General features: G+C 42.3%; 1 protein-coding gene across 1 annotated transcript in view; it reads right to left on the bottom strand.

Annotated features, from left to right (window-relative positions):
• The window catches only part of LOC109297588 (centrosome-associated protein CEP250-like), a 91,651-nt gene that overhangs the window by 62,801 nt on the left and 2,545 nt on the right, over window positions 1–26,305 (bottom strand). Inside the window, exons 2-5 of the mRNA XM_019517457.1 lie at window positions 22,236–22,343; window positions 13,795–13,995; window positions 8,774–8,881; window positions 7,133–7,257 (exon numbers count right to left, since the gene is read on the bottom strand). Coding sequence (XP_019373002.1) covers window positions 7,133–7,257; window positions 8,774–8,881; window positions 13,795–13,995; window positions 22,236–22,343 — 542 coding nt within the window. The remainder of the gene's footprint in view (window positions 1–7,132; window positions 7,258–8,773; window positions 8,882–13,794; window positions 13,996–22,235; window positions 22,344–26,305) is intronic.

Below are 26,305 nucleotides of genomic sequence, written 5' to 3'. Positions count from 1 at the left end.
TCTCAAGCAAATCCCGGGACATCATTCTCCCCTTTTACTAGGCCTTGGTGAGGCCACAGCTGAAGTACTGCGTCCAGTTTTGGGCTCCACAATTCAAAAAGGATGTGGAGAAGCTTGAGAGAGTCCAGAGAAGAGCCATGTGCATGATCAGAGGTCAGGAAAGCAGACCTTACAAAAACAGGCTGAGAGCTATGGGGCTGTTTAGCTTGGAAAAGTGCAGGCTCAGGGGTGATCTCATGGCCACCTATAAGATTACTGGGGTGACCACCAGTATCTGGAGGAATGTTTGTTCACCAGAGTGCCCCAAGGGATGATGAGGTTGAATGGTTATAAACTACTGCAAGACCATTTCAGGCTGGACATAAGGAAGAATTTCTTTACTGTCCGAGCCTCCTAGGACTGGAATAACCTGCCATCGGTGGTGATTCAAGCACCTACGTTGAACACCGTCCAGAAAAAATTGGATGTTTATCTTGCTGGGATCCTATGACCCCAGCTGACTTCCTGCCCTTCAGGCGGGGGGCTGGACTCGATGATCTTCAGGGGTCCCTTCCAGCCCTAATGTCTATGAAATCTGTGATATGTAGGGAGTGACCAGAATAGCCAAGGCTGAAATGAAGCTCAGTCTGATTATGGGAATGAAGGACAATAAAAAATCCTTCTTCAGGTATGTGGCAAGTCAAAAAAAAAAAAAATAAGGGCAACATTGGATCCCTGCTGAGCCAAATAGGGCAGCTGACAACAAACACAGAGGAAAAAGCTAAAGCTAATCTCCTGAACAATTACTTAGCGTCAGTTTTTCACCAGCCCCAGGACACAGGTTTACCAGAGTAAGGGTGATCATACACCTATAATTGGTGAAGAACTTGCGGGGGAACACCTTGAGAGGCTGGACATCCACAAGCCAGTTGGCTGGATGGAATGCACCCAGGAGTGCTAAAAGACTTCGCTGACATAGCACAACCAATGGTGAGGATATTTGAGAACTCATGGCACTCAGGAGAGGTTCCAGAAGATTGGAAGACGGCCAATGTGGTACTTATCTTCAAGAAGTAAGGAAGGTCCAGGGAACTACAGGCCAATCAATTTGACCGAAATCCCTGGAATGATCTTGGAAAAAATTATCAAGGAATCCATCAACAACAGGCTAATGGAAAGCAACATTCTGAGAGAGAGCCAACATAGCTTTGTTGTAGGGTAGGTCTTGCCTGACTAACCTCATTTCCTTCTATGAACAGGTGATGCATCACCTGGACAAGGGAGAAGAAGCGGTTGATGTCATATATTTGTATTTTAAAAAAGCCTTTGATTTGGTCTCCCATGATGTCCTCATGGTAAAACTGAGGAACTATGGCCTCAACAACCTTATGATCCAATGGCTGGGGAACTGGCTCCATGGTCGGACCCTGAGAGTGATAGTCGATGGAACGGAGTCAACATGGCACGTGGTGACCAGTGGCATCCCCCAGAGTTCAGTATTCAGATCAGTACTCTTTAATATATTCATAAATGATCTGTATTCGGATGTCAAAAGTGGACTAGTTAAGTTCACAGACAACACAAAATTATGAGGAAATGTGGTCATGCTAGAGGATAGGCTGGTGATTTGACAGGCTTGCAAGCTGGGAAAATCAAAACCTGATGACATTCAACCCAAAGAAATGCAAGGTGCTCCACCTTGGGAGAAAGAACCCACATCATACTTATAGGTTTGGCAGTGCCACACTAACTAGCACCATGACCGAAAGAGACTTGGGGGTCATGATTGATCACAAGATGAACATGAGCCACTAGTGTGATGCCATGGCTGGCAAAGCAAATGAAACTCTAGCTTGCATCTACCAATCCATCTCAAGCAAGACCCAACAAGTCATCCTCCCACTTTACTTGGCCTTGGTGAGGCCGCAGCTGGAATACTGCATCCAGTTCTGGTCTCCACACTTTGGAAAGGATGTGGAGAAGCTTGAGAGGGTCTAGAGGAGAGCCATGCACATGATTAGAAGTCAAGAGAGTAGGCCTTATGAGGAGAGGCTGAGAGACATGGGACTATTCAGCCTGGAGAAGAGAAGGCTCAGCAGTGACTTGGTGGCAACCTATAAGTATACAAGGGCTGTGCATCAAGAACTGGGAGAACATATGTTCACAAAGTCAACCTAAAGGACGACAAGGTCTAACGGTCACACACTGCTGGAAGATCATTTTAGGCTGGACAGAATGAAAAACTTCTTTACCATATGAGTCTCCAGAGTTTGAAATAGATTCCCCCCAGAAGTGGTGCAAGCACCTACTCTGGATACATTCAAGAAACATTTGGATGCTTACCTTCCTGGGGTGAACTGACCCCAGATGACTTCCTGTCCTGGGCAGGGGGCTGGACCCAATTGTCTCATGAGGTCCCTTCTACCCCTAACATTTATTAAATCTATGAAAACCCCAAATAGATCATAGCAGCCAAGTCTTTATCTAGCCAGATCTGAAAAACCTCCAAGGCTGGAGATTCCATAACCTTTCTGGATAGTGCTTTACTATCCTGGAACACTTTAGTTAGAGAAGTTGTGGAATATCACTGAAGAAATCCTGTTTCTTGCATATTGCCTGGACCATCAGGACAGCAACAGCTTGGAATATTATTATTACATTTATTAACTCAATGGAAATCAGAATTTAGTTCAAATTCTGAACAATGGGAGGTCTAATTAACCCTCAGTGTACATAGGTAGGCTTCCCTTGAGGATAAGGACTGTTAGACCAGAGAAAAGGTGTTTTGAGGTCCCTTCCAACCCTCATTTTCTATGATTCTATGGCTGTAAGTTCATCCCGTGGTGTTTTTCATTCATAGGACCCCTGTTCTGATTAGCTAGTATATTTAGTAAAGAAAGAGGGGTTTTCTTGCTCTATTTCACTGTTCTAGCCACGGAAAAGTTAGTTTTCAGTAGTTTGGATGTGTAATTAGAGATGAGTCCAAAACTAAACTAAATTATATATTCAACAACCCCAAACCACAGAGGGTATGAAGAATCCAACCTAGATTAGTATTTTGGCTTTGTATCTTTAAAAGTTTTGCCATTCATCATGAGGCATACAAAGTTATCCAAAAAAAGATGGAATGTTGAAACTAATAAAAGGAAAATATTCACTACCACTGGACATTTTTAAACATAAGAGCTGAGCAGTCCTGTACATGGCTAACAAAAACATTTCAGTTATGAGTAAATGCATGGAAATTTTTTAAATATCTATAGACTACAAATTCCCTCTTTCTATTAGGGATTAGAATTCATGGGTGGCAATTTTCTTTACACATCTGCCTTTCACTTTCTTCATCATCTAGTATTCACTACTGTTTCATAGTTGGTAGGGTTGGAAGGGACCTAAGCAGATTATCAAGTCTGACACCCTGCCATGGGCAGGAAGGGATACTGGGGTCAAATGATCCCAGCTAGGTGTCTGTCTAGCCTCCTTTTGAAGACCCCCAGGGAAGGGGCAAGCACCACTTCCCTTGGAAGTTGATTCCAGGTCCTAGCCGCCCTGACTGTGAAATAGTGCCTCCTGATATCTAGCCTGAATCTACTCTCAGTCAACTTATGGCCATTGTTACCCCTGGTAGTGCTCGAGGGAACAGGGACTCTCCCATGGCCTGCTGGTCCCCCTTGTCCAGTTTGTAGATGGGCACCAGATCCCCTCTCAGCCTTCTCTTGTGGAGGCTGAACAGGTTCAGGTCCCATAGCCTCTCCTCATAGGGCCTGCCCTGCTGCCCCCTGATCATGAGAGTGACCCTCCTCTGGACCCGCTCGATGCTATCTACATCCCTCCTGAAGTGAGGCACCCATAACTGGACACAGTACTCCAACTGCAGCCTGACAAATGTTGCATAGAGGGGAAGGATCACCTCCTTGGACCTGCTCGTGATGCATCTATGGATGTATGGCAAGGTATGGTTAGCCTTCCTGACGTGTCCCCACATTGGCAGCCCATGTTCATCTTGGAATCAATAGTGATACCAAGATCCTTTTCTGTCTCTGTGCTGACGAGAAGGGAGTTCCCCAGCCTGTAGGAATGCTGCTGGTTCTTCCTCCCCAGGTGCAACACCTTGCACTTGTCCGTATTGAAACCCATCCTATTCTCATCTGCCCACCACTGTAATCTGTCCAGACCTAGTTGTAGCCTGTCCCTCTCTTCTAGCGTGCTCACTTCTCCCCACATCTTAGTGTCATCTGCAAACTTGAACAAGATGCTTTTCACCCCCTTGTCCAAATCGCCGATGAAGATATTGAACAACGCGGGATCTAGGACTGAGCCCTGGGGAAACCCACTGCCCACATCCCTCCAGGTCGAAAATGACCCATCCACCACCAATCTCTGGGTGTGGCTCTCCAGCCAATTTGTGACCCATCTGACTGTGTAGGCATCGACACCACAGTCACCTAATTATTAATGAGGGTGGAGTGAGAGACAGTATCAAAAACCTTCCTAAAGTCCAAAAAGACTACATCCACCACGACACCTGCAATGAAGGCTTTTGTGACCTGGTCATAGAAGGCAACCAGGTTGGTCTGACAGGACCTGCCTCTAATGAACCAATGTTGATTGCCCATAAGCATAATCTCCCCTGCTGGCCCCTTGCAGATCTGCTCCTGGATAATTTTCTCAAGGAGCTGCCCAAGGACTGAGGTAAAACTAAAAGGCTTATAGTTTCCTGGGTCCTCCTTCCTCCCTTTTTTGAAAATGGAGACCACCTTGACCCTTTTCCAGTCCTCTGGCACCTCACCAGAGCACCACAAGTGCTCATAAAGCTGTGACAGGGATCCTGCAATGACCTCTGTCAATTCCCTAAGCACTCTGGGGTGGAGATTGTCAGGACCTGCTGATTTGAACACATCTAGTCCCTCCAGAATTTCCCTGACTAGGTCCTCACTGACCCTAGGCCTGGCTGCACCTCCCCTAGGTCTGTTTGGAATTTTGGTGGGGGGACGTCCTAGTCCCTGCTCAGAAAGATGGAAGGAAAGAATATGTTAAAGAGATTAGATTTGTTGTCTGGTGCTACCACCAGATTACCAAGCATGTCCTGCAGAGGCCCCACTTTATTTGGTACCTTCTTTTTACCACCTATGTATTTAAAAAAGGACTTCTTGTTATCTTTGATCTGGGTTGCTAGTCCCAGTTCCATCTCTTCCTTAGCCTTCCTAACAGCCCCCCTACAATCTCAAGCCAAGGAGGTATAACACCCCTCCCTTCCATTGGATGTATGCCTCCTTTTTGGCTTTGAGACATTCATGGATGCTTTTGGTAAGCCATGGGGGTTTTTGAGCACTCTTGCCCCCTTTGATCTGTATGAGGATTGTCACCGTTTGGGCTTGGAGGATTGTCTCCTTAAGGAATGACCACTCTTCTTAGATTCCCAACTCCCCTCCCCTCTGGGACCTCAGTGCCTCCTCGACTAGTCTCCTTACCTCATTGAAATCTGCCCTCCTGAAATCCAGGGCTGTTGTCTTGCTGCAGGCCTTTGACACCCTGCGCTGTCACAGAGAAGATACTGGACTTTCTGGACAGAGACAGTCCCCATATTATATTTTAAATACTAACTATTGAAAAAATAAGTGCAATATTTGAGATCAATCCTAAGAAAATGTTGTGTTTGTTTGAATATAAGCAATAGACAAACTACACTTTCTCTATCATGGTCGGTGAGTAGGAAGGGTGTCACGGGGTGGGGCCTACGGGCGGCCGTGATCCCGCTAGGCCCCCTCTGCCGTGCCAATTAGGAGATCCAGCACCCTCTAATTCTCACCCGCCACGTCTTTGATCTTACTAGTTAATATGGGAGGCTGTCTAGGATCTCCTATGATCTCAGGGTAACTTGGTGCACCCCAGCCTTATGGGCTCCTACCTCCCCTTTAGCACGCCCCAAGCCTCGCAGCTATTCCGGACGTTCTTGTGTCTCTAACCTTATACTAGCCCCTCCTGGGCTTTACTCTTGCAGGCTGGCTCCCCTTGGGCCTATGCCACGCGCTTCCCGCGCTCTCGCACCCTTGGCTCTCTCGGAGCCTGCTTCTGCGCTCTTGCCCCTCACGGGGCCTGTCCCATGCCAAAACTGCACCTGGGGCTCAGGTGGCACACAGCCGTGCCTGGCCCCTTGACCCTTCTCGGGGTCTTTATGCCACACGCCTCTCGCGCCCTTGGCTCTCCCGGAGCCTGCTCCCGCGCCTCTCGCGCCCTTGGCTCTCCCGGAGCCTGCTCCCGCGCCAGCCCTGTCTTGGGCTTTCACCGGCGCTGGGGCTCAGGTGGCACGCAGCCGTGCCTGGCCCTCGACCCTTCTCGGGGTCCTACGCCCTCACTGGGCCAAGTACTGTCCTCTTGGGCTGGGGTCTCAACCCCACACCCCGTACCACACTGGCGCCCAGCTGCCGCGCCTTCCCAGCGCTGCTTGGTGCCCAAACAGGGCACCCAGGAAACCCCCGGACTGCTGGGGATCTCCTGTGAGGCCTCCTCACACCCCTACAGCCTCACCCGGTCCTCCAGATGATATACACAACAGAACCATAAGCCAACTGGCTGGAACCAAACAATAAGCCTACCGGCTGCAACAAAAACAATAGGCCTACTGGCAATACCAAAACAATAAGCCTGCCGGCTGTAACAAAACCATAAGCCTGCCGGCTGTCACAAAGTCCAGGCCCTCCTGGCTCTCTGGCCAAAGCCTCCCGGTCAGGCTTCTCTCTGCCTTCACCATAATGCATCCCTCTATGTGCTCAGGCTGCACTGCTTAGTTTAATCCTCCTACAGAGCTCTTACCCCTCAGGTTGCCAGAAGGGAACTGCCAGCCAGGCTCCAGCCTGGCTGTTTATAAGGGCCCAGCCCTGCCCCCTTCTGGTCACGTGACCACCCTGGTTGCTCCAGCAACCCGCACCTGAGCTGCCCTGGTGATTGGCAGCTCGGCCCATACTACCACCGCCAGTAGCAGGCACCCTGGTGCCCTGCTACACCTTTCCCCTTCCCAGTTGAGCCTCCTTAGGAGTGGGGCACGGGAGTGCCCCACGACAAAGGGGTTAAATTTATTAGATTTTTTTTTTTTTGCTGTTGTAAATTATTCATTCAATCCAATGAGTATCTGACTTATTTAGATTTTTTTTACCTTTGTAATATATAATTTAGCTAATTTATACGGAATATATGCCTGCTCGTCTTTTGTCATGCATCCGTCCAATTCAGTCAGTCCATGGGCATCATGAGAACGAACTCCAGAAGCAGTTTGATGATCTATTGTATATAAAAAATGCCATTAACAACTTGAAACAACTTGAAATAGAGAAAAAAAAATTGTATAAATACTTCAAGATTAACTATGAACAGATTACATTTTACAAATTTCATTCTAAATAACTGTAACATTTTAAAGTTGATGTTTATGTTCATGTTTGATAATAAGTCTACAAGCAGATGCCATTTTCCCTCACCCGCCACGTCTTTGATCTTACTAGTTAATATGGGAGGCTGCCTAGGATCTCCTATGATCTCAGGGTAACTTGGTGAGATGAAGTGCAGTCATTCAGACATCCTTGTCTGTTGCCCTAAGAAATCTTAAAAACGTTTATGAGAAGAATTACTAACACTTTACCCCAGGATATCACAAAGTGGATCTGAGCAGCTATCCTGGAATTGTATCATTGAATCAAAGACAGAAAAGTGACAATGCATTCAGCCATTTACTAAATACCGATTAGAAGGAAGATGTGTGTAGATACCAATTCCAGGGTATTTATGTTTTGGGGCAAACACAGGCATAACCTGTTCAGGGACAAATGCCCTAAGAAACATTGAAACTTATTAGGTCTACACTTTGAGAAGAATGGCTTTGAAATGTGAGCATGCAGATATTCAGATGGACAATAATCTGAAATGTAATTATTTGGATTATTTCCTGTAGTCCATTTAGTGGGCAAAATGTTTCAGCTGAAAATTATGCAGGTAAAAGTTCACCAGGGGACCTGGATTATACTGTAATGCAAATAAAGCACTCTAAGGCCACATCTACACAAGATGCTGACTGCAAAGTAGCTCATTACTACTGTGCAGTAGTGTCTTATGGCACAAACTGTGATGTGATGTGACCGCACAGTAGTACAGAACTACTGAACAGTCAGCATCACCTAAAAGCTGTTCTGGGATGCTACTGCACAGTAATGCCAGTTACTGCACAGTCATTTAGTATGCAAGTACTAAATAACTGATCAATAACAACTGTGCGGTTGGTGTCTCGTGTAGACACAGTCTAAAGCATTTTCCAATCTAGCTTTCATAGTTTTTTTTAAAAGGGTTTATATTGTTTCCTCTCAATGCATTTTAGAAGCTTCAAGTTTAACTTTCCTGTTTTTTCCTCTTCTCTCTTTCATTAGAAATATATAATTATTATTTTTCTGCACAACGCATCTCTTTGGTAGATGGTTTTAATAGCATGACCATTTTTTCACCAATGTGTGTTTTATCCCTTATATTGCAGTTAATAGAGAAAATATTTTTAAGTCTAGAAGGAACCAATTTGATCATCTAGTCCGACCTGCACAGCACAGGGAATTCACCTTCAGCATCCAGTTTTAGAGGAACTGGGCAGGTTAAAATTCATAGAACTTCCAGAAAGATAGTTTAATTAATCTGTTTGAAAGGAATAAAGAGAGAATTTGCGAGAGAAAAATAATTATGCCCCTCAGTGGGCATGTAGTATGATGATTGCTCTGCAAGACAGATAGAGTATTTACCTCTACTTGTGTTAAAATACCTTTTTCTATGGTTGTGGTACTTTCTTTCCACCAAATCAGACATTTTAGAAATGCCAACTTGTTCTTATTGATTCCAAGCTTGTCCAGCCAAGATTCGCTGTGGCTCACTGTTAGCAAAATGCAAGCACTAACATTAATTTAAAAAAATCATAGTTCTCTATTTGTATGGCAGTATAGTATTACATTTTTTCTTAAAAAAAAGGTCCCTACAGTTCAGATTTTTGAAAGAGTAAGGACAGTAGTAAAGGGGTGAGAGATCAATGGGAATTCTGCACATGGGACAAGAGCATAATACTCATCTTATAATCATATTTTTCAATATAAATCTGAGTAATGAGCTTTACTGAAACCATCTCGAACACTGGAATTTCTGGCTATCACTGGCCACACAGTTAGCAGTTTCTATATCAACAATTTCTAGCAAGTCTTTCTGAAACTAGAAACTTTAGCCATTTTAGTACTTTTTCCCATTGCAATCTCTTCTTTTCTTTATGTTCATGAAGCTGATAAAGATCTTGGGTGAAAACCTTGCTTCACTGAAGTCACTGGCAAAACTTCAGTTGATTTCATAATTTCATCTAACACATTTAAACTGAAAGGAGGAAAATATCTTGTTGTTCATTGTTTTTTATCAGCCAGCATTCTGTATGATTCAGAGGGCTTTTGCTTTTTCTTCAGCTAAATCCAAAACAAAATTCTGGATCTGAACACTCTTGCCAAATATTTGGTTGTGAAGCTAAATTTGGATCCATATCTATATGAAGCCAGCTGGCTGTTAAGCATATAATGGGTCAAACCAACCCTCAGACACTGAGCAGTCCTTGAGACATTTTGGATCTAGATCTAAATTCACCACTTAGTTCCATCTCCATCACCATTACGTGAAATGAATACTAAACATCTAACAATTCTAAAACATCAGGATCCAGATCTTCAGCTGGTATTCATTCCCATAGCTTCATTAACTTGCTATGCTCATATATACAGTAGAAAGACATGGGTACAGAGAGTCTGTTAGAATGGATAAAGCTGTCATCTGAATCTCACATCAGAAACCAGGAGGTCTGCCCATGAACCAAGCCAGCAGCTGGGCTCCAGAGGTTGGGGTCAATAGGCTAGAAGCTGGTGAATTCAAGATACTGGGGGTAACAGGGCAGACAAAAAATAGGAAAGGGCACAAAGTTAAGTGAGGAATCCTAGAAGGAACTGGGTGTAATGTGAGGCTATATTGTGGAGGAGACGGAGGAAAAAAGAGCTTAGAACAGCTGAATCAAGATGTACCCAGTTATTTCTAGGCAAAATGATACGTTGACAGTTTTACTGGAAAAAATAAAGTTCCACAAATGCATGGCACAAAAAGCGATTATAATGTCTTTCAATTCAAATGGCAGCACCAAACAAGTACTTGAAGGAGTAGCTGTTCTGAATCTAAAGTCTGCTGGCCAAGGATACGGCAGCTGTATTTCTTCCTGTGAATGGATTGCTTCTGGAATTTATCAGAGTGGAACCAGATGTTGCCTTTGTGCTGCCATAAAAATTCATATGGTGTTACAAAGGCCAAGCAAACAGGTGTCCATGCCCTTTTTCATACCACAAATGACCAAAATCTGTGGCTGCTACATAGGTGATATAATATGACACAAGTGTGATAGACGTCTGTTTGCTTTAAGGCAGGAGAGCACAGGCAGCTCAGAGCTACCCACTTTCCAGCCACAGGGACTCAATCCCATAGGCCCCAGTAATTCTCATTTCCCAGTAATGCTTGCCTGGGTTCTCCCATTCAGGATTTTTCTGGTGTGCTTGGACATGCTTATACAGACCAGGGCTGGCACCACAAGTCAGCTGATTGACACTCCCAACAACAAGACCACACAGGAATGAGTTCAAGACTCCAGGAAGGTGTACAAGCAGGTAAACCTGGGGTTCCCCCTATTTACAAAGGGGAGCCCTGAGCTTTGTGCCACAGGGTCAGGCCCAGCTACAATCCCACAGGATTCTGGCACCAAGGCAACTCCCCCTCTCAATCCTAGGGGTGCAACCCTATGTAAACAGGCAGACTTTTGCCCACTAACCAGGTTGCAGGGCACAGACAGATCTAGGAATGGGATCGAGGGGAGAAAGTAGGGGCCAGATTGGGTACCCATGAGCTGGGGCTTCCTTCCTGAGTCAGGGACACTAGCTCCTTACCAGTTCCCAGCTCCCAGCCACCCAAGGAAGTGCAACCAGAACCCCCCATACCTCAATCCTAAAATCTCAATATATTAAAACATGAGATTCTCTTTAATTTAATTCCTCTTTATTTCTTTTTTTTTTTACTTCTTTTTATCTTTCAGTGGCTGACTTCCTTCATTTCACCACCCTTCCTCCATCCCCATTTCCTTTCCATCTCCCATATCATTACCCATCTCCATCCCACTAACTCTTTGCTTCCCAGCTTCATGTTCTTACCTCATCTCTCTCACACCTCACCTACAGCAGGGATAGGAGTCTATCCTGGCTCACCAGCCCTGTAGTGGCAACTCACAACTGTAGCTCCTAGTCAGTTCCTTGGTTTTCCAGCTCTCTAGTGGCAAGTCGGAGCTGTGCAGGTGGTGGGCAGTCAAAGAAGGTTTTTAGCCTTAAGGTGTGACTGCTCCAAACTGAAGCTAGCCCTAACAAACATCAACATTTGAGCAGCTCAAAAATACAACATGTAACAAGGCCAAGAGATTTGTAAGTACCAGTAATCTCTTTTTGGGGGCAGTAATGAAGAAGCTATGCAATGAACCACCTGCTTTCATCACTTACATGAAAGGTAAGCTAAAAAATATTCTAGAATTCCTTGCAAGGAAATTTTAAGGTATTTATTTACACAATTATTCTTATTTAATTTTCAGGAAATACTTAGCATCCTTGAGTTTGACAATGCAACCAAAAGACTGATGACTAAAATAAGTGAACTACTGGATGAAGATGTCCTCTTGGAGAGCTAACACAAGGGTGACCTGAAGAAGCAGGTGAAAGAGATTTTTTAAAAACTCATCTTTGTATAATGGAGAAATAACTATTAACTCCCCTACAAGAATACCAAGACTTGTATTGAAATGCTTGTAACCACTATCCCATTTTATCAAAGTATGTCTAAAGCCAAAAGGAAAAAAAAAAGAGAGAGATACTTTGTCCCAAGCAAAACAAACTAGGGAGAATATTAGCCATTTAGCAAACTTTGAAAAGTCAAAGCCTTCTGAAACCATAAAATCAAAGTTTCTCTGTCCACATTATAAAGTAGGTATAGGGACTCTGTATTTTTGAGTATTCTGAATGAGACTGCAAGTCAGCCATACTAGTCAGCCTTACTTAGGTTGATTGGCCAACTGGGCTGCATTAGGGTGGCTCTTCCTATATACCCTTTAATTTGTCAGGGAGGGCAGCAGAACTCTTATTTAAGTCCACAAGTGGGCAAAAGTGGGCTGCAGATATATACCATCTGGACGTTGCTTCAGGAATAAGGTATGTTGCACAGCCCGAGAGCAGCTGTTCGGCCTGTCTTTAAGCCTGAAGCCACAACCAGTCAGGCAAGATAGGAAAGTAGGCATCTGGCTTTGCTGGCTAAAACATCCGGATGCCTATGGCTAAAATATCAGGATGCCTAGGGCTGTGCTGATTGATTTCTACTGTTTGGAATATTTAACCCTTACACACCTGAGGAGCTGACTATTATCAATTACATTTGTTTTATTTAGGTTATAGTTTCATAGATTCATAGTTTGTAGGGTCGGAAGGGACCTGAGCAGATCATCAAGTCCGACCCCCTGCCTTGGCAGGAAAAAGTACAGCAAGGTGATTGTCTAGCCTTGTCTTAAAGACCTCCAGGGTAGAAGCCAGCACCACTTCTCTAGGAAGTTGGTTACAGATCCTAGCCACCCTGACAATGAAGTAGCACCTCCTGATGTCTAGTCTGAATCTACCCTCTGCCAGCTTGTGACCGTTATTTCTAGTCACTCCTGGTAGTGCTCAGGGGAACAGGGACTCCCCCAATGCCTGCTGGTCCCCTCTGACTAGGTTAAGAAAAAGTAATAGCATTTAACAACCTACTTAGCTGGGTATTGGAGCATTTGGCCTTTTATTCACTTATTGCCAAAATGTTTGACTTTGCAATTGCCAAATTCTGGTGATAAACTTGAAGGAACTTCACAACTGCTTGTCTACACTGGTTTGCCCACACTGCAAACAGTGTATTCAGGCCAGTGATTTGAACCTAGATTTCTCAAACCTTTAGCTAATACCATAACCAGTGAATCTTTTTCATTGGGCACATCTACACGTCACCCTATGGTGAAATTGTTATTGTGCCATGCTATAGTACTTCCTTTTGGAAGTACTAAAGCATGATGCAGTAACAGCCTATACTGCGCTGTGTGCACAACGCACAGTTTTGACCTCTACTTCATTGTAGCAGTGTGTAAAATGGAGCACTCCAGTATGGTGAAGTAGTTGCTGGTCATGTGTAAACCCATGTCACCATACATCATCATAGCGACACACTACAGTGATGTAGCATACCACTACAGCAATGTAGGGTGATGTGTAGACATGCCCTTTTTGAGTTTTCTGTCCCAGCAGTGAGAGTACCTCATAGAGAACACATGTGAAAATAACCACCACATTTCATGGTCTAATATGTATTTTATCCAAATCTGAGTTCTCCCCTGTGATAATAAGGAGCTGTTCCATTACATCCTCCTTTTTCCTTCCACACTGAATTTATGTTGTAATCTTATGAATTTCAATAGGATTATTCATGATGCACACAACGGTGTATAAGAATCAGTCCATCCTCTAAATCTGAAATAGAAGGTCCCACTTAAATCTGTATGGAAATCTCCATAAATTCATAACAGTTAAAGATCATAAAATTTATGGGACACACCAGCTACTACTGAAATGGAACTATGGAGCTATCATTCTATGTTCTTGAATGTGCATATAAAAATCAACAGCTATCTGCCTGCATTTTTTAACCTATTGTAGTGGGGCTTACCCTGTGTAGATTCCTCATCAATCATAATACTTTTCATCTCATATGAAGGATGCCCTTGTATTTCATCCAAGTAGTTAGTAACACTTCCTGGTAGAGGAACTGAGGAGGTAATGGTTCCCTGTGATTTAGGTTCAGCTTCATTCTTTAATGAATCTTCAGTCACATGAGAGTTTGAAGGGTTACCTCTTTTCACCCATGCCTCTGAAATAAGATAAAATGACAAGTTGGGAGACATCAGAAAAAAAAAAAGAAAAGAAGAGATTGGAAAGGAAGTTTGAATGCCACAAAAAACTTTATATGTATAGAAATATGAAACTGGTCAAAACTGGTCAGGTTTTGTAGACAGTCAAAAACTTTATGGTGTATTTGTACTGAGAGGAGAGAAGTCCTGCTTCTGGATGAACCCAAATATTGAAAAGCTCCTTTACAAGCAAGAGTAGCTTCCTTCAATGGATCATCAAAATACCGCAATGAACATTTGTTGGACAATCCATAATGTAAAGTAAATGTGTGGAAAGGTGCCAACTGATTTGGGAGGAAAATATTTCAGATACACCTTCCACCCTGATAACTTTGAACTGACCACTGTCCTTTATGTCCCAAGAAAATGGTCTTCAAATGGCCTAAAAGACCTAGTCATATAAACTCACATGTTGTGGTGTGTAATATTTTCCACTACTAGGTTTACAGTCCAGCTGGATAAAGACATTGTTTGACTAGCTCATCATGGTCAATAGAGCAAAAGTACACAAAGTGATAATATTAAAAAAGAAACATAAGAAAAACAAGAGGCTTTTTTTTTTCTTTTATGCAAGTTCAAAACATTCAAGAAATTTCCGGCCTACTTTGTTCTGGTATTTAAAATACAAAAACTACATGCATCTCCAGTAACTGAAATACACGGTTGTGTCCAAGCAATCTGGTTAATTTACAACAGTGATGATTTTGCTCTTTAAATCTAACTAATTTGATTGACCATCTTGCATGAGCTATATTGGCAAAAACAATAACATCACAAGACAGACCAGAATTGATGTGAGGTAAATTACTGAAACTAATGTGAGCTGTTTACAACGTCAAGAAAAGGAATTATTGAACATATCATATGATACTGTTATGATGTTTTCATGTGTCAGTCTAGAATAATGCAACGCATTTCAATATAATCCTGAAAACAGAATATTAAGATTAAGCAAGCCACATGCGGTGTAAATTGAATGACTCAACTATGCACTTTTTCTGTTCCATCTTAACTGTAAAGATGATCACATGGCAAGGACCTAATTACAGCACAAAATGTCCCTGATGCAGTTTGTAGATGGTTCAGTCTGTACTTACAGTGATCCTGAATGACTCCAAAGATCAGTGTGTACACAACTGATGATGTACATATCAGTGGGCATGTCTATACATCCATTAATGCACCGTAATTACTGCACACTCAGTTTAGTATCTATAATAACACATTAGCAGAGTACCTGAGCATTAGTGCATTAACAGAGATCTTGCTGTGACATGGTAATGCACAGTACAATTAGTCTATTGCACATTTAGCATTTTGTATAGATGCACCCAGTGTATATCAGCTAAGAACACCTATCTTTAAGCCTTATATTTCTCTACTCAGGCTAACTCCTGTTAATATACAGTGGTTTTCTTGGCCAGGGACAGACATTGCACATAAACCAGTTAAAGTGATCAAAAACTGGTTTAACCTATAATAGAACAGATGTTCAGTGCACATAAAACAGTTTGAAAATGGCTGAAATTGGTTTGAGATAAACCTAGTTGAATGTAATATCAGACTTAACTGAGTTGGCTCAAACTGGTTTATGCAATGTCTGTCCCACGCTGGAGCTCAGCAGTCTCTGCAGGCATCTTCCTGACTTCTGCTTCCTATCTTCCCTCCACACTTTGTGCTAAGCAGACATTCCCCTCTCCCTCACAGACACCTCAACATTAGCTACAGGTCACATACTGGCTACAGTCTGTGCTGTGGGAGATGACAGAGGCAGATAGGTTTTTTGGAGCTATTCAACAGGTAGCTTAATGTCCTTCCTTAGAAAAGCTGTTTAAGAGCTGTTTGCTTCCCCACTCCCCTCTGCCTTGCAGAGAAGGTATCTGTGTATTAGCTAGCTGACCACATGCTGTGTCCATGCTCAATCAACAGGCAGAATCAACAGGTAGCTGGTAATGTCCCTTTGCTTTCTTAATGGGGCAATAAACACTGAGATAGGGGTGACACTATTATCAACCCCCCCGCCTGAAGCTTGCTTGCCTGTCAGGTTTGCTGCAGACACTATACAGAAGCAGGAAGGGAGATTGAAAATCTTTGTGTCATCAACAAATTAATGCACTCCACACACCCACACCCACTTTGCCTCAGTGCTAGCTGGGGCCTGGCAACAACCCGCCCCTTCAGCAGCAAGCAGGGAAAAGCCTGGGACTGCAGGCAGGCTGGGGTTTACACTCCTCCCTACTCAGAGCCCTGCTGGGGCCTGGCCATGCCCCCCTCAGCTCTGGCATTGCTCCGGGCTTCCAGCCTCAGCTACTGCAGGCATGTGCTTGAACTTCCTCAGTTCAGAGGGACTGTCTGTATGGTTGGAACCTGGTTCAGCCTAGCCCGGTTAGAATAACCTGCAAAGGTTGAATCAGTTCAGGCTCAGGCTTTTTTAATGTCTTTCCCTAGCCTTTAAATACAAACTGAATAAAGGCTTTAGGTATAGCAGCAGAGACAGGTATCCACAAGGCTTCCCTATCACTCTACTACTTGTGTGGGGCTTCTTGTCAATTACAATCAGCTTCTAGGATCCTTTTTCCTGGGGTTAGACAGCAAAATTTCTAAGGTTTGTCTTGTAGCATTATCACAAAGCACATTCTTCCCATTAAACTGCTTTCCCTTCCCATGATTTCTATTCTTTCTGATACAGTAAAGCAGCCCTTAAGGGACAGCATCTCCTTCCGATGCATGCTAGGACACAGGACCTGTACTGCCAGTAAGATCTCTGTTGGGTCCATAGCTCTTCAATATCTCCTGTGTTCAGAATATTGTTCATGTATTGAGAAAGGTAGCAACTTTGAAGTGAGTCCAGAAGCAGATGCTGTTTTACCAGGCAAATATCACAGAAAGGACTATTCTTTCTTGAAGAGAAACCTTCATTTTCATGGTACTTTTTATCTCTTCCCATTTCAGTGAAGGCAAAGTTCAGAATTTCACTTCTTATACCTCCCCTAAAGCACCTCGTTGCTGCTATGATTAAATATTCTAAAAGATATAGATAAAAATGGCAAATCAGTTCACACACAGCAAAACAGAAAATATATTCTGACAAATTTGAACTACAGCAGATGCAGTTAAAAGTACCTGTAGGCAAGGTGATAATGACTTCCTCCACACTAGCTATAATATGAATGCTAGTAAAATAGGTAGTCTTAATCATCAAGAGATGAGAACTTTCTAATTGTGTTCACTGTAGTGCTCATTTAAGTAATAACCAACTCAAATACCACAATGAATGCAGGTAGAAATTCAGGTTGTGGGGATTAGAAAGAGTACAACCCAAAGACTGAGGTTAAGGACTGGGCTTTCCCAACCCTGGGGATGCTTTTCAAGCATGTACAGATGTTTGTTAGATCAGGCTAACCTGTTCCTGATCTAACTTAGTTCACCTCCTCGAGGCAGCCATTTTTTGCTGCCCGAAGATCTGTACAGATTGGTGCTTAGATCAACCTAAGCCTAGTTAAATTGATGTAAGTGTAACATCTGCACATACCCTAATAGAATAAATAGCACAATTAACCCATAATTAAAAATGCAAAGCAACAGAAAACATATGCACTGCCTTCCCAGTTTCCTTCTCTCCATCTCTGGCCCCAACCTGGGAGTAAATGAGAATAAAATGGATGAGATGTAACATTGGTTAAATGTGGCATCCTATAAAGGGAATCTTGCAGAATGAAGCCATGTGGTTAGGCACCCATTTAATTACACATGCATGATATTGTTTATGTTTGCCTTTTTTTTTTAAATGGACAATCCCAATGTACTTAGTGGAAAATTCCAGTAGAAGAAAAAAAAAGAACTTCCTTACAGGCCATTCTAGCTAGAGTACTCCTTTTTTTGATAGGTAAAGAATGGCATTTTTTACACAGTCAGATGTCAAAACATTGGAGAGTATTGGTTACAAAGGTTAATGGATTATCTATTTTTCATCACTCAAAAAATAATAAAATACAGTTACTCAAGACTGTGTAAACATTGAAATGTTCAGCAAAAGAACTCATAAGAACTCTGAATAGCCATCAGCCACAAGACAAGCTATAAAACTTTTCTTATGCCAATGAACCATGAATATGGATTTTAGTGATGCCCACATCTCTACAAGAATCAAACATACATGTTATTTTTAGTTGTTTTCCTTAAATGCAAAAGCATTGCAGTTGCAAATGATGAATAATAAAGGAGGATTAGTGTTATTCAGATTAGCACAATTCAATGTTTTCCCTCACACATCATAAGCATGTCCTTTTATGAGAAGTGTATGACAAAAATATGCACTCTGTTTATCTTGCACGCAGTGGGCATGTCCAGATGAGTGCATACATTCAGTGTTTACCTGTCCCACCACATTTGTGCTGCTGCTTTGTGCCCATGGGCATGCCCATGCACATGCACTTTGGTGTGCAGCAAATTGCCCAAGGGAGGGCAGGGGAGGTTGAGGTCAACACCTACACTTGCCCCAGCAGTCTTACCTGGGGTCCTGGAGGCCTCCTAGGGCAGAAGCAGTGCTGATGCAGGCACATGGAGACTGGCAGGCAGCCAAAGCATGGCTCTGGATGGCCAGGCTCTGTTTCTGGCTGTGCACACTGCTGCCATGTACACTGTGCCACTTTTTAGTGGCATTGTTTTTTGACCCTGGGATCTCCTGGTGTCAAATTTTGTGACTGTACTGCATGCAAATTAACAGTGCTGATAATGGGTGCACCTGAGATGCATATGTTTGTGGTGCCTCATACAGCTCTGAGGCACTGCAAACTGCATGTGTGCACTTGTCTGGATGTGCCTAATGAAATCAACAGCAGTGGCCTAGTTTTCCTCCCACTAGAGCAAATGATAAAAGGTCCATTAACTTTAGTGAGACTTGGAGTTAGTTCTATCTCTGTCCTGGTACAGGATAGTAGAGTTATTTATTTAGACTGTAGGCTACTGCTTGCAGATATGATATAGCTTGGAAGAATACAGAAAAAATATCTTTGGCTGCTGAGAGACGTGGAAAAAAACTAAACAAAACAGCCCTTTACCGGAAGAGGCAGCATGTTAAGTTCAACACAGCTCTGCAGCATCTATATAGATCACATGCTTCAGCATGACTTTTTTGGTGCTTTTATCTAACAGCTGATTGAATCAGCTGATTGAATCAGCTATTAGATAAAAGCACCAAAAAGCCCCACTGAAACATCTGATCTATACAGACTTTGGGTGAGGTGGGTTCAACTAATGTGATGCCTCTTTTGGGCATGCACTGGGCTCAGGACATGCTGAGCTTAAAGTGAAATGCTGGGTTTTTCAAAATTATTTTTACACCTCTATGCAGCTTTTGTCTCTCTTCCAGTAAGGAAAGATTTCTATTAAAAATGGTTTTGCACTAATTTCCATTTTGCTTATTTTTGTATGAGAGACTCCAAAATAATTTTACTGCATTCAGCTAATTTGAAAGGGATACAAATAATAATTATGGTGATTTTTTCCATTGGTTTCAAGTAAAATATTTAAGTGAATTATTTCACCTATCATAAAAAGTTTTGTGAAAAATTCATGGTGAAAATCTATTTATTTCTCTGAGTTGAAAATGCTTGTTGAATTGTTGTTGAATATTCTCATTATGAAGACCTTCAGAAACTAAAATTATGGTCCATTACTTTTAAATTATTTTTAGTGGTTCCTTTACTTAAATAAATAAAGGAACAGACTCTTTGGAAATATTCCTTTTAACTAACTGTTTTTGGTAATGTTAAGCAAGCAAGCAAGACAAGTGTTGCCTTGAAAGTTTGGAATAAAAGAAAAGCCAAACTGATTCTTTATCAAATACTTGAACCTGAACACTTTGGCCACGTCCAGCTAAGCATGTCTGTGTTGCACATCCAGGCGTTTCCTGCACTGCTACCTTGCATCACGGGGTGGGGGGAGGGGAAGGATTGTGATCCTGGGAGACCCTGGTGTCAAATAAACCCACACAGGAAAAAAGCGGGGTGACATACATGGCTGCAGCATGTGTCACCCAAAACTGGAGCCTGGCCTACCAGAGCTATTCTCTGGGTGCTGGCCAGGCTCCCAGCTGCAGGAGTGCTGTGGCTACTGCTTCCCCAGCCCCCAGGATCTCAGGTAAGGCTGCTGGGGTCAGCACAGTTGCTGGCCCAACCTCCCCTACGCCACTCAGGGTAACCTGCCGTGTGCCAGAAGGAGTGTGGCATGGGTGTTCCCCAGGGACAAGGAGCAGCATCACAAGGAGTGCTGGTGCGTCTTGTCCCTGGAGAACCAAACGTCTGCACCTGTCTGGACATGGCCTTTGAGTTCAGAGTTTGAGTCTTTGCAGCAATCTGATCTTAAAGACACCTGTGCAAATGACTTTTTAAGGTTCACCCACATTAAAGGATTTCTCAGGTGCATTAAGGGCAAAGAGAAGAGCCATATTTAGAATCTTACACTAAAATGATGACTTTGCTGGCATACAGTATATCACAGATGCAAAGTAATATGGCATTTTTGTTTTCCTGCATTTGAAAGTAACTAGGAGAAGAAATGATGCAAATATCAACTTCACTCTTTTATCAAAATGGTACACTATTTCAGCTATAGGAAGCAAAGGTTGCAAAATACTTGAGGCCAAAGGAAATTTCCCTGTCACTCTCACTGAAAGTCATGGCAACCTATGCTTTTTAAGACACACAAAATGCCCCCAACTTCCTGCAGTTAACCTGATCCCTGTTAGGGATCAATTTCTGCAACTTGAGATTATGGAAACATTACGTCTCAGGTTAACTTCCAAAGTAGTTCAGGGATGTATGTATTTAAACAAGATTATGATTCTAGGGTTACTGATTTCTTATTATTGATGTCTTGCAAGTATATTCATGTTCTGCCCCAAAAATTCCAGTTGGTAGAGACCCACCTAGTTTGGCCAGTCACAGCAAGTATAGCTCTAAATTTAGGAATGCAGCTTTACGCACAGATTAAGAGATCATTGTTGACATAGGACCAGAACCTTTTGTGTGACTGGCATTTTTGACTAAAATTTGCTCAGAGCCCTGTCACAAGGCACAGGTTATGATTTTGGTGGATTTTGTTATACTCCCAAAAGGATGAACTGATAGCAAAAAATAACATCACTAACTGTAATAGTTCCCTAACCTTAGCTGCCTGCTACCCCAATACCACCAATTTTAGGGGATTTTTACATGTGCTGCAGGACACAGTGCTTTACTTTAGCGAGCCACACTAATTAAAAGTGACCGCGCATCATATGCATTGCCATGCATTGCTGTGCTGAAAAAATGGTGGCGGGCTGCTTTGAACTAAAGCTCATTGAACATGTTGTATTTCTAAGCACCCCACTGCCATTTTTTTACTGCAGAGATGCACAGTGACACTGATTTCATAGATTTCATAGACATTAGGGCTGGAAGGGACCTCAGAAGATCATCAAGTCCAGCACATGATACATGTGAGGTAAAAGGCTGTTGGAGTGTATCAATTTCCATGCTCCAGCAGACTCATTTAATTGAGTCTCCTTTGACATGCTGGATTTCCAGCACATTGGAGCACGCTCCACACACATGTATAGGAGACCTTAGATACAGGCTGAATTTGAAACTGGCAGTAGATCATCTTGGTGATGCCCTCTTTCTTCCCATTATGCCTTGTCTCCTATACCAGCAGCTGAGAATTTGTCCACTTGCATCTGGAACTCGATAGCAGCAGAAAATCCCACTTGCTCCAAACTGACTAGACTTGAGACCAGATTGTATCTTCAATGTCATGAAAAGTAATTTTAAGTCAAGATGTATTCTGGTTCTTCAACCTTTTATTGTTCAACAAAGAGAAAAGCACATTTAACAACCTTCTCCATTTGTGGTGTTTTCCCCACCCAAGCATAATAGAGGTTTCCCTGCAGTGACTTCACTTGTCCATAATTAGAGGAAACAGCCATCACAGCTAAACTACTAACATTCAAAAGTTTTGACTGAACAGGACTGCAACATTAGTTCCTTCCAGGTGTTATTCTTTTCTTGACCATATTTTCATACATGTTGTATTTGATACCACCTACACTGCAGAAAAGGCTTTCTGTATAGTAAAAACCTTGCCAAAATGTTGGTTGCAAACTTTCTTTATGGCTTATTTTTGCAGTTAATGGTCTGGAAATAAAGGCAATTCATGTTACCTGATTTGCTTTGGTTTTCACTGGCAGGAAAGACAGAATTTCTTTTCTTCTTCCCTACCCAGGATCGTGATGCTAAAGGAATATTTTCTTCAGATGCAAAATACAGCACTGTGCAAAAAAAGAAACAGATTCTTATTTCAATTTATACTGTGTTTTTTTTATAAAATAAGATTAGGATCCTTCAGTATGTAGAGCAAAAGAGTAGATAGAGATGTAGCATAGTATCTAAAAAATACCACCAGGGCAGTCCTATTTAATATTAGTTGCAAGGGGCATTCTATGAAATTAAAGCACTAAATTCCAAGAGGTTCTTTTTTTTTCCCTACACATAGGACAATACTACTAATTTAGCTGTGATAGAGAATGTGCACATGACTGGTGGTCTGACCACAGAACAAGGAAAAAGTTTTGACTGAGCTGTAACCCAATATTAATACATTAGAATAACAGACAAAATAGTAAGGCATTTATGTCTCTAAAATGTCTTAGATAAAAAGCATTCCACAGTGATCATCAAGACAGTAATTATCAATAGCTGTCATGCAGTGGCATGTACCAGTCTCGTTTCAAAAACCTAGTAATGTAACTCTTGGTCAATGCAACCTTTTTAGCAATGGTGGCTCATTCAACCTATTGTCTCCATTCATGTTATCTAGTTCTGTCAATGTGAAGTGTTTTGGTAGTTGTGGGATAGGAGGGAAGGAAACATCTTTAAATGGATAAAGTAGCACCTGCAGTTCTTGTCTGTGGAGAAGAGAACCTAGTACAGCTGGGATGCATGTCTGTATTTCATATGGAAAATAAGCTAAGGGAGCATAATATGGAGCTGTTCAAAGTGACATTCAATCATTCTATGAGACCCAAGCTTGGTGTACAGAGGCAGAAGTCTGCTGTGCCTAGTGGTTCTGACAAGCCCTTGCAATCTGAGGTTATATATTTGTTTAGCACCTCATTCTCTTTGTGAACAAAGGACTGTAAACTGCTATCTCTTTTTCTCTTCCTACTATATATTTAGGGTAGGGCCAGAATTTACACACAATCTGATACGAATGACCGAAACTAGGTCAGCTCTATAACACAACAGAAGTTCAATCCATAACATCGATCATTTTCAAAATGGCCAAAACCAGTTTAAAATAAACCTTAATGGATGTAGTATGAAACTTAACTGATTTAGGTTAAATAGATTTATTGAACTAATCCTAGATCCCCTGCAGATGCAAGTTAACTTACAGTCCCCCAGCTTCCCAGGATGCTTTGCACTTCCTCCCACAAATCCCTTCTCACTGGGTGGGTGTGCTAGCCTTTGCCCAAGCTTTCTACTCCAGCTGATCAGGGTGGTGTGCCCCACCCCTGCCCTCCCCCCCTCCCCCAGCTTCTGGCCTCAGCCACTGCAAGCATGTGGCTGCATTTCTGGAATCAAAAGTTGATGTCTGTTCACTTGCTTCTCAGTCCAGTCTATGCAGTTTAGACTAACCTGTGAAAATTGAATCAATTCAGCCTCCAGCTTTTGATTATCATACGTAGCCTTAAAGTCTTTAGATAACTTTTTGATAACCCTTTACATTAATTGCCTACATTATCATAGACTAATCTCCAGATGAAAGACATTTAATATACAACAGAAGTTTGCAAGCCAGTGTCACCATTGTTTTTCATATATACTTTTTCACACAGGTCAAACCACATTTCTTTCTCACTAGTCCCTGGGTTCCTCAGCCTTGAGCAACAGCCTTTCCCAATAGCATTGCCTAACAGAGTTCACAACTAACAATGTCGTTAAACTTATTAGTCTTAACAATTCCCTCCCAACCCTTGAGCAGTTTTATGATAAAGCTACATGCTATTAGAATTGACTGACTTATCCCTGTAATAGTAATATTCATTTAGGTTTAAAATAATCCTACATTTATATATAAAGTTATAAAAAGTATACAACAGATAGAAATATAGTTAGCATATTTTTACACAAGTAAATAGTTAGGACTACAAATCATTATCTTTGCCAAATTATATCAAAGGCCCATTATTTCTCACTGGCCTTTGGCGATGTTATGCATTTAGTACTTTGCTCCAGGGAATGAAATTAAACTCATATATGTTTGGGCCATAAACTGCAAAATCATTGTATCAAGGATGGAAAATGCATATCCACCTTTCATTGAAAATTACATTGCAAAGTTACTTGGGGAGAGAAAAGACCGGTTCCATTGTTATAAATGTGAAATATGATCAGTATAGTATTTTGCAGTATTCAAAACACTCTACTAGAAGTTGATGCTTAATCCTCATTACATCCTGTTAGCAAACAGAGTAAATATTATCTTACTTAGCAATAATAAGTAGTATTTACTAAATCCAGCTTCTTGTAACTATTTCTCTTGGGTTCACTTTCCTGAGTATACAAACATAATATAATGCATTTGAGTGTGATTATTATTAGCACCAAACTCTGCAATATTTGGCATATTTAGTAGTACAGTGACTTCTAAACAGGTTAGGTATGTGTCTACCTGTCATTTTGAAAGGTTTGTTTTATTTATAGAACTGTGGAGAGTTATAGTGTATTTATTATTTAAACCATCTATTAGGATGTAGCAGGTTGTTTTGCATGGTTCATCAGACAAGCTCTGCAGGCTGGCACAGAGAGGAAAAGGGCCTCTTCCTCTCCCATCCCCACCCTTTCCAATCACCTGCTCCCTAGGGAGGGTCAGGAGTGAATAGTCCTGCTATGATGTAGGCTCCGGTGTAGTTGCACATGTGGAGACCTCATGCTTTCTCCCTGTGCTACACCCATGAGAGGATCTCTTGGAATTTGACCTTCTAATTTTATTTTAAAAGCCTCTCCCTGGATGTTTTCATAAATAAGGTACTAACTTTTTTTAAGATACTAGAGATTTTTGATGCATCAATTCTGAGGCCTAACATGAAACACTTTAAAAGAACTGAATCTTCAAAGTGCTGATCATCAGCCCCCGGAAAATGCGGCACTGAAACTTACTAGTCAGTTTTCTCTGATGATTATTCTTAAACCCAGTAGAATTTCCCTGTTTTTGATGTTTTTGTTAATATTTTAGATTTTATATCAAAAGTTACTCTAAAGAAAGGGAAGTCTAGTAAAAGTATTATTATATTTTTAAAAAGCTAACAGAACAAGGCTATGCTCCTACTTCCTCCTTTCCCTTTTCTGCAGTCAGAATCCTCTAATAAGAAAATTATCTGTCTATCCAAGGATTGGTGTCACAAAGAGCAGATCAAGTTTCTTGTAAGAAACAAGCAGTAGAAACAGAAAACCTAGAAAAGAAACAAATACTAGATCTACTAAAGAGGGAACATGCAAGGAATGCATGATACATAAAGCAGAGCTGTTTGTAAACAGAGGTGCTTCTGAAGGGACATCAACCCTTGTGTAGGCTTCCAAAATCATTTCCCCGCTTCCCCCTCCCCCCCGCCCCCGCTCTCTCACCTACTGACCAGTTCAATTTACATTTTAACTCACTGGCTTTCTTGCATACATACTGGCCTCTGGCTGTTTTACCACTCCAAGAATAGCACAGTCCAGATGCTTCCCCAGCTTATTGAAGGGTGTTTATGCCCCAAAGCTTGCTAAAAATAATTTTTCCAACTATTTGAGTTGATCTAATAAAAAAATTGGATTTACCCAAAGAACCTTGTTTACCTTACGAAATAGGTATTTATCCTTATACTGTTGTAAAACAGAACTGCATCACTAGGGCCATCTCTGTAGGGATGCAAATTGGGACAATTGCCCCAAGCCCTGTGCTTTGGGGGTCCCTGCAGAGCCAGGAGGAGGGGCCGTGGCTGCCATTTAGCCCACCTGCCTACCTGGCAGGTTGGATGGCTCTTTACTTGGTCTGGCTGGAATTTCTGGCTATCACCCATCCTGCTGCATCCAGTGTGCCGGGGCTTTCACTCCCCCACATAAGTGTGCCATGGGACTGGGAGGGGGGCCCCCACACAGGCCTCTTTACCCCAGGACCTGCACCCTGCTGTGATCATTTTTGTGCATCAGCTTCATAGCACCCAGGCTGTTCTGCAGCTACAGTAAC

Source organism: Gavialis gangeticus, unplaced genomic scaffold (assembly GCF_001723915.1).
Source record: "Gavialis gangeticus isolate Ggan-Ray unplaced genomic scaffold, GavGan_comp1, whole genome shotgun sequence".
Classification (NCBI taxonomy): Eukaryota; Metazoa; Chordata; order Crocodylia; family Gavialidae; genus Gavialis; species Gavialis gangeticus.
Note: the sequence above shows the minus strand (reverse complement) of the source record. Positions and strands in the feature narration are given on the sequence as shown.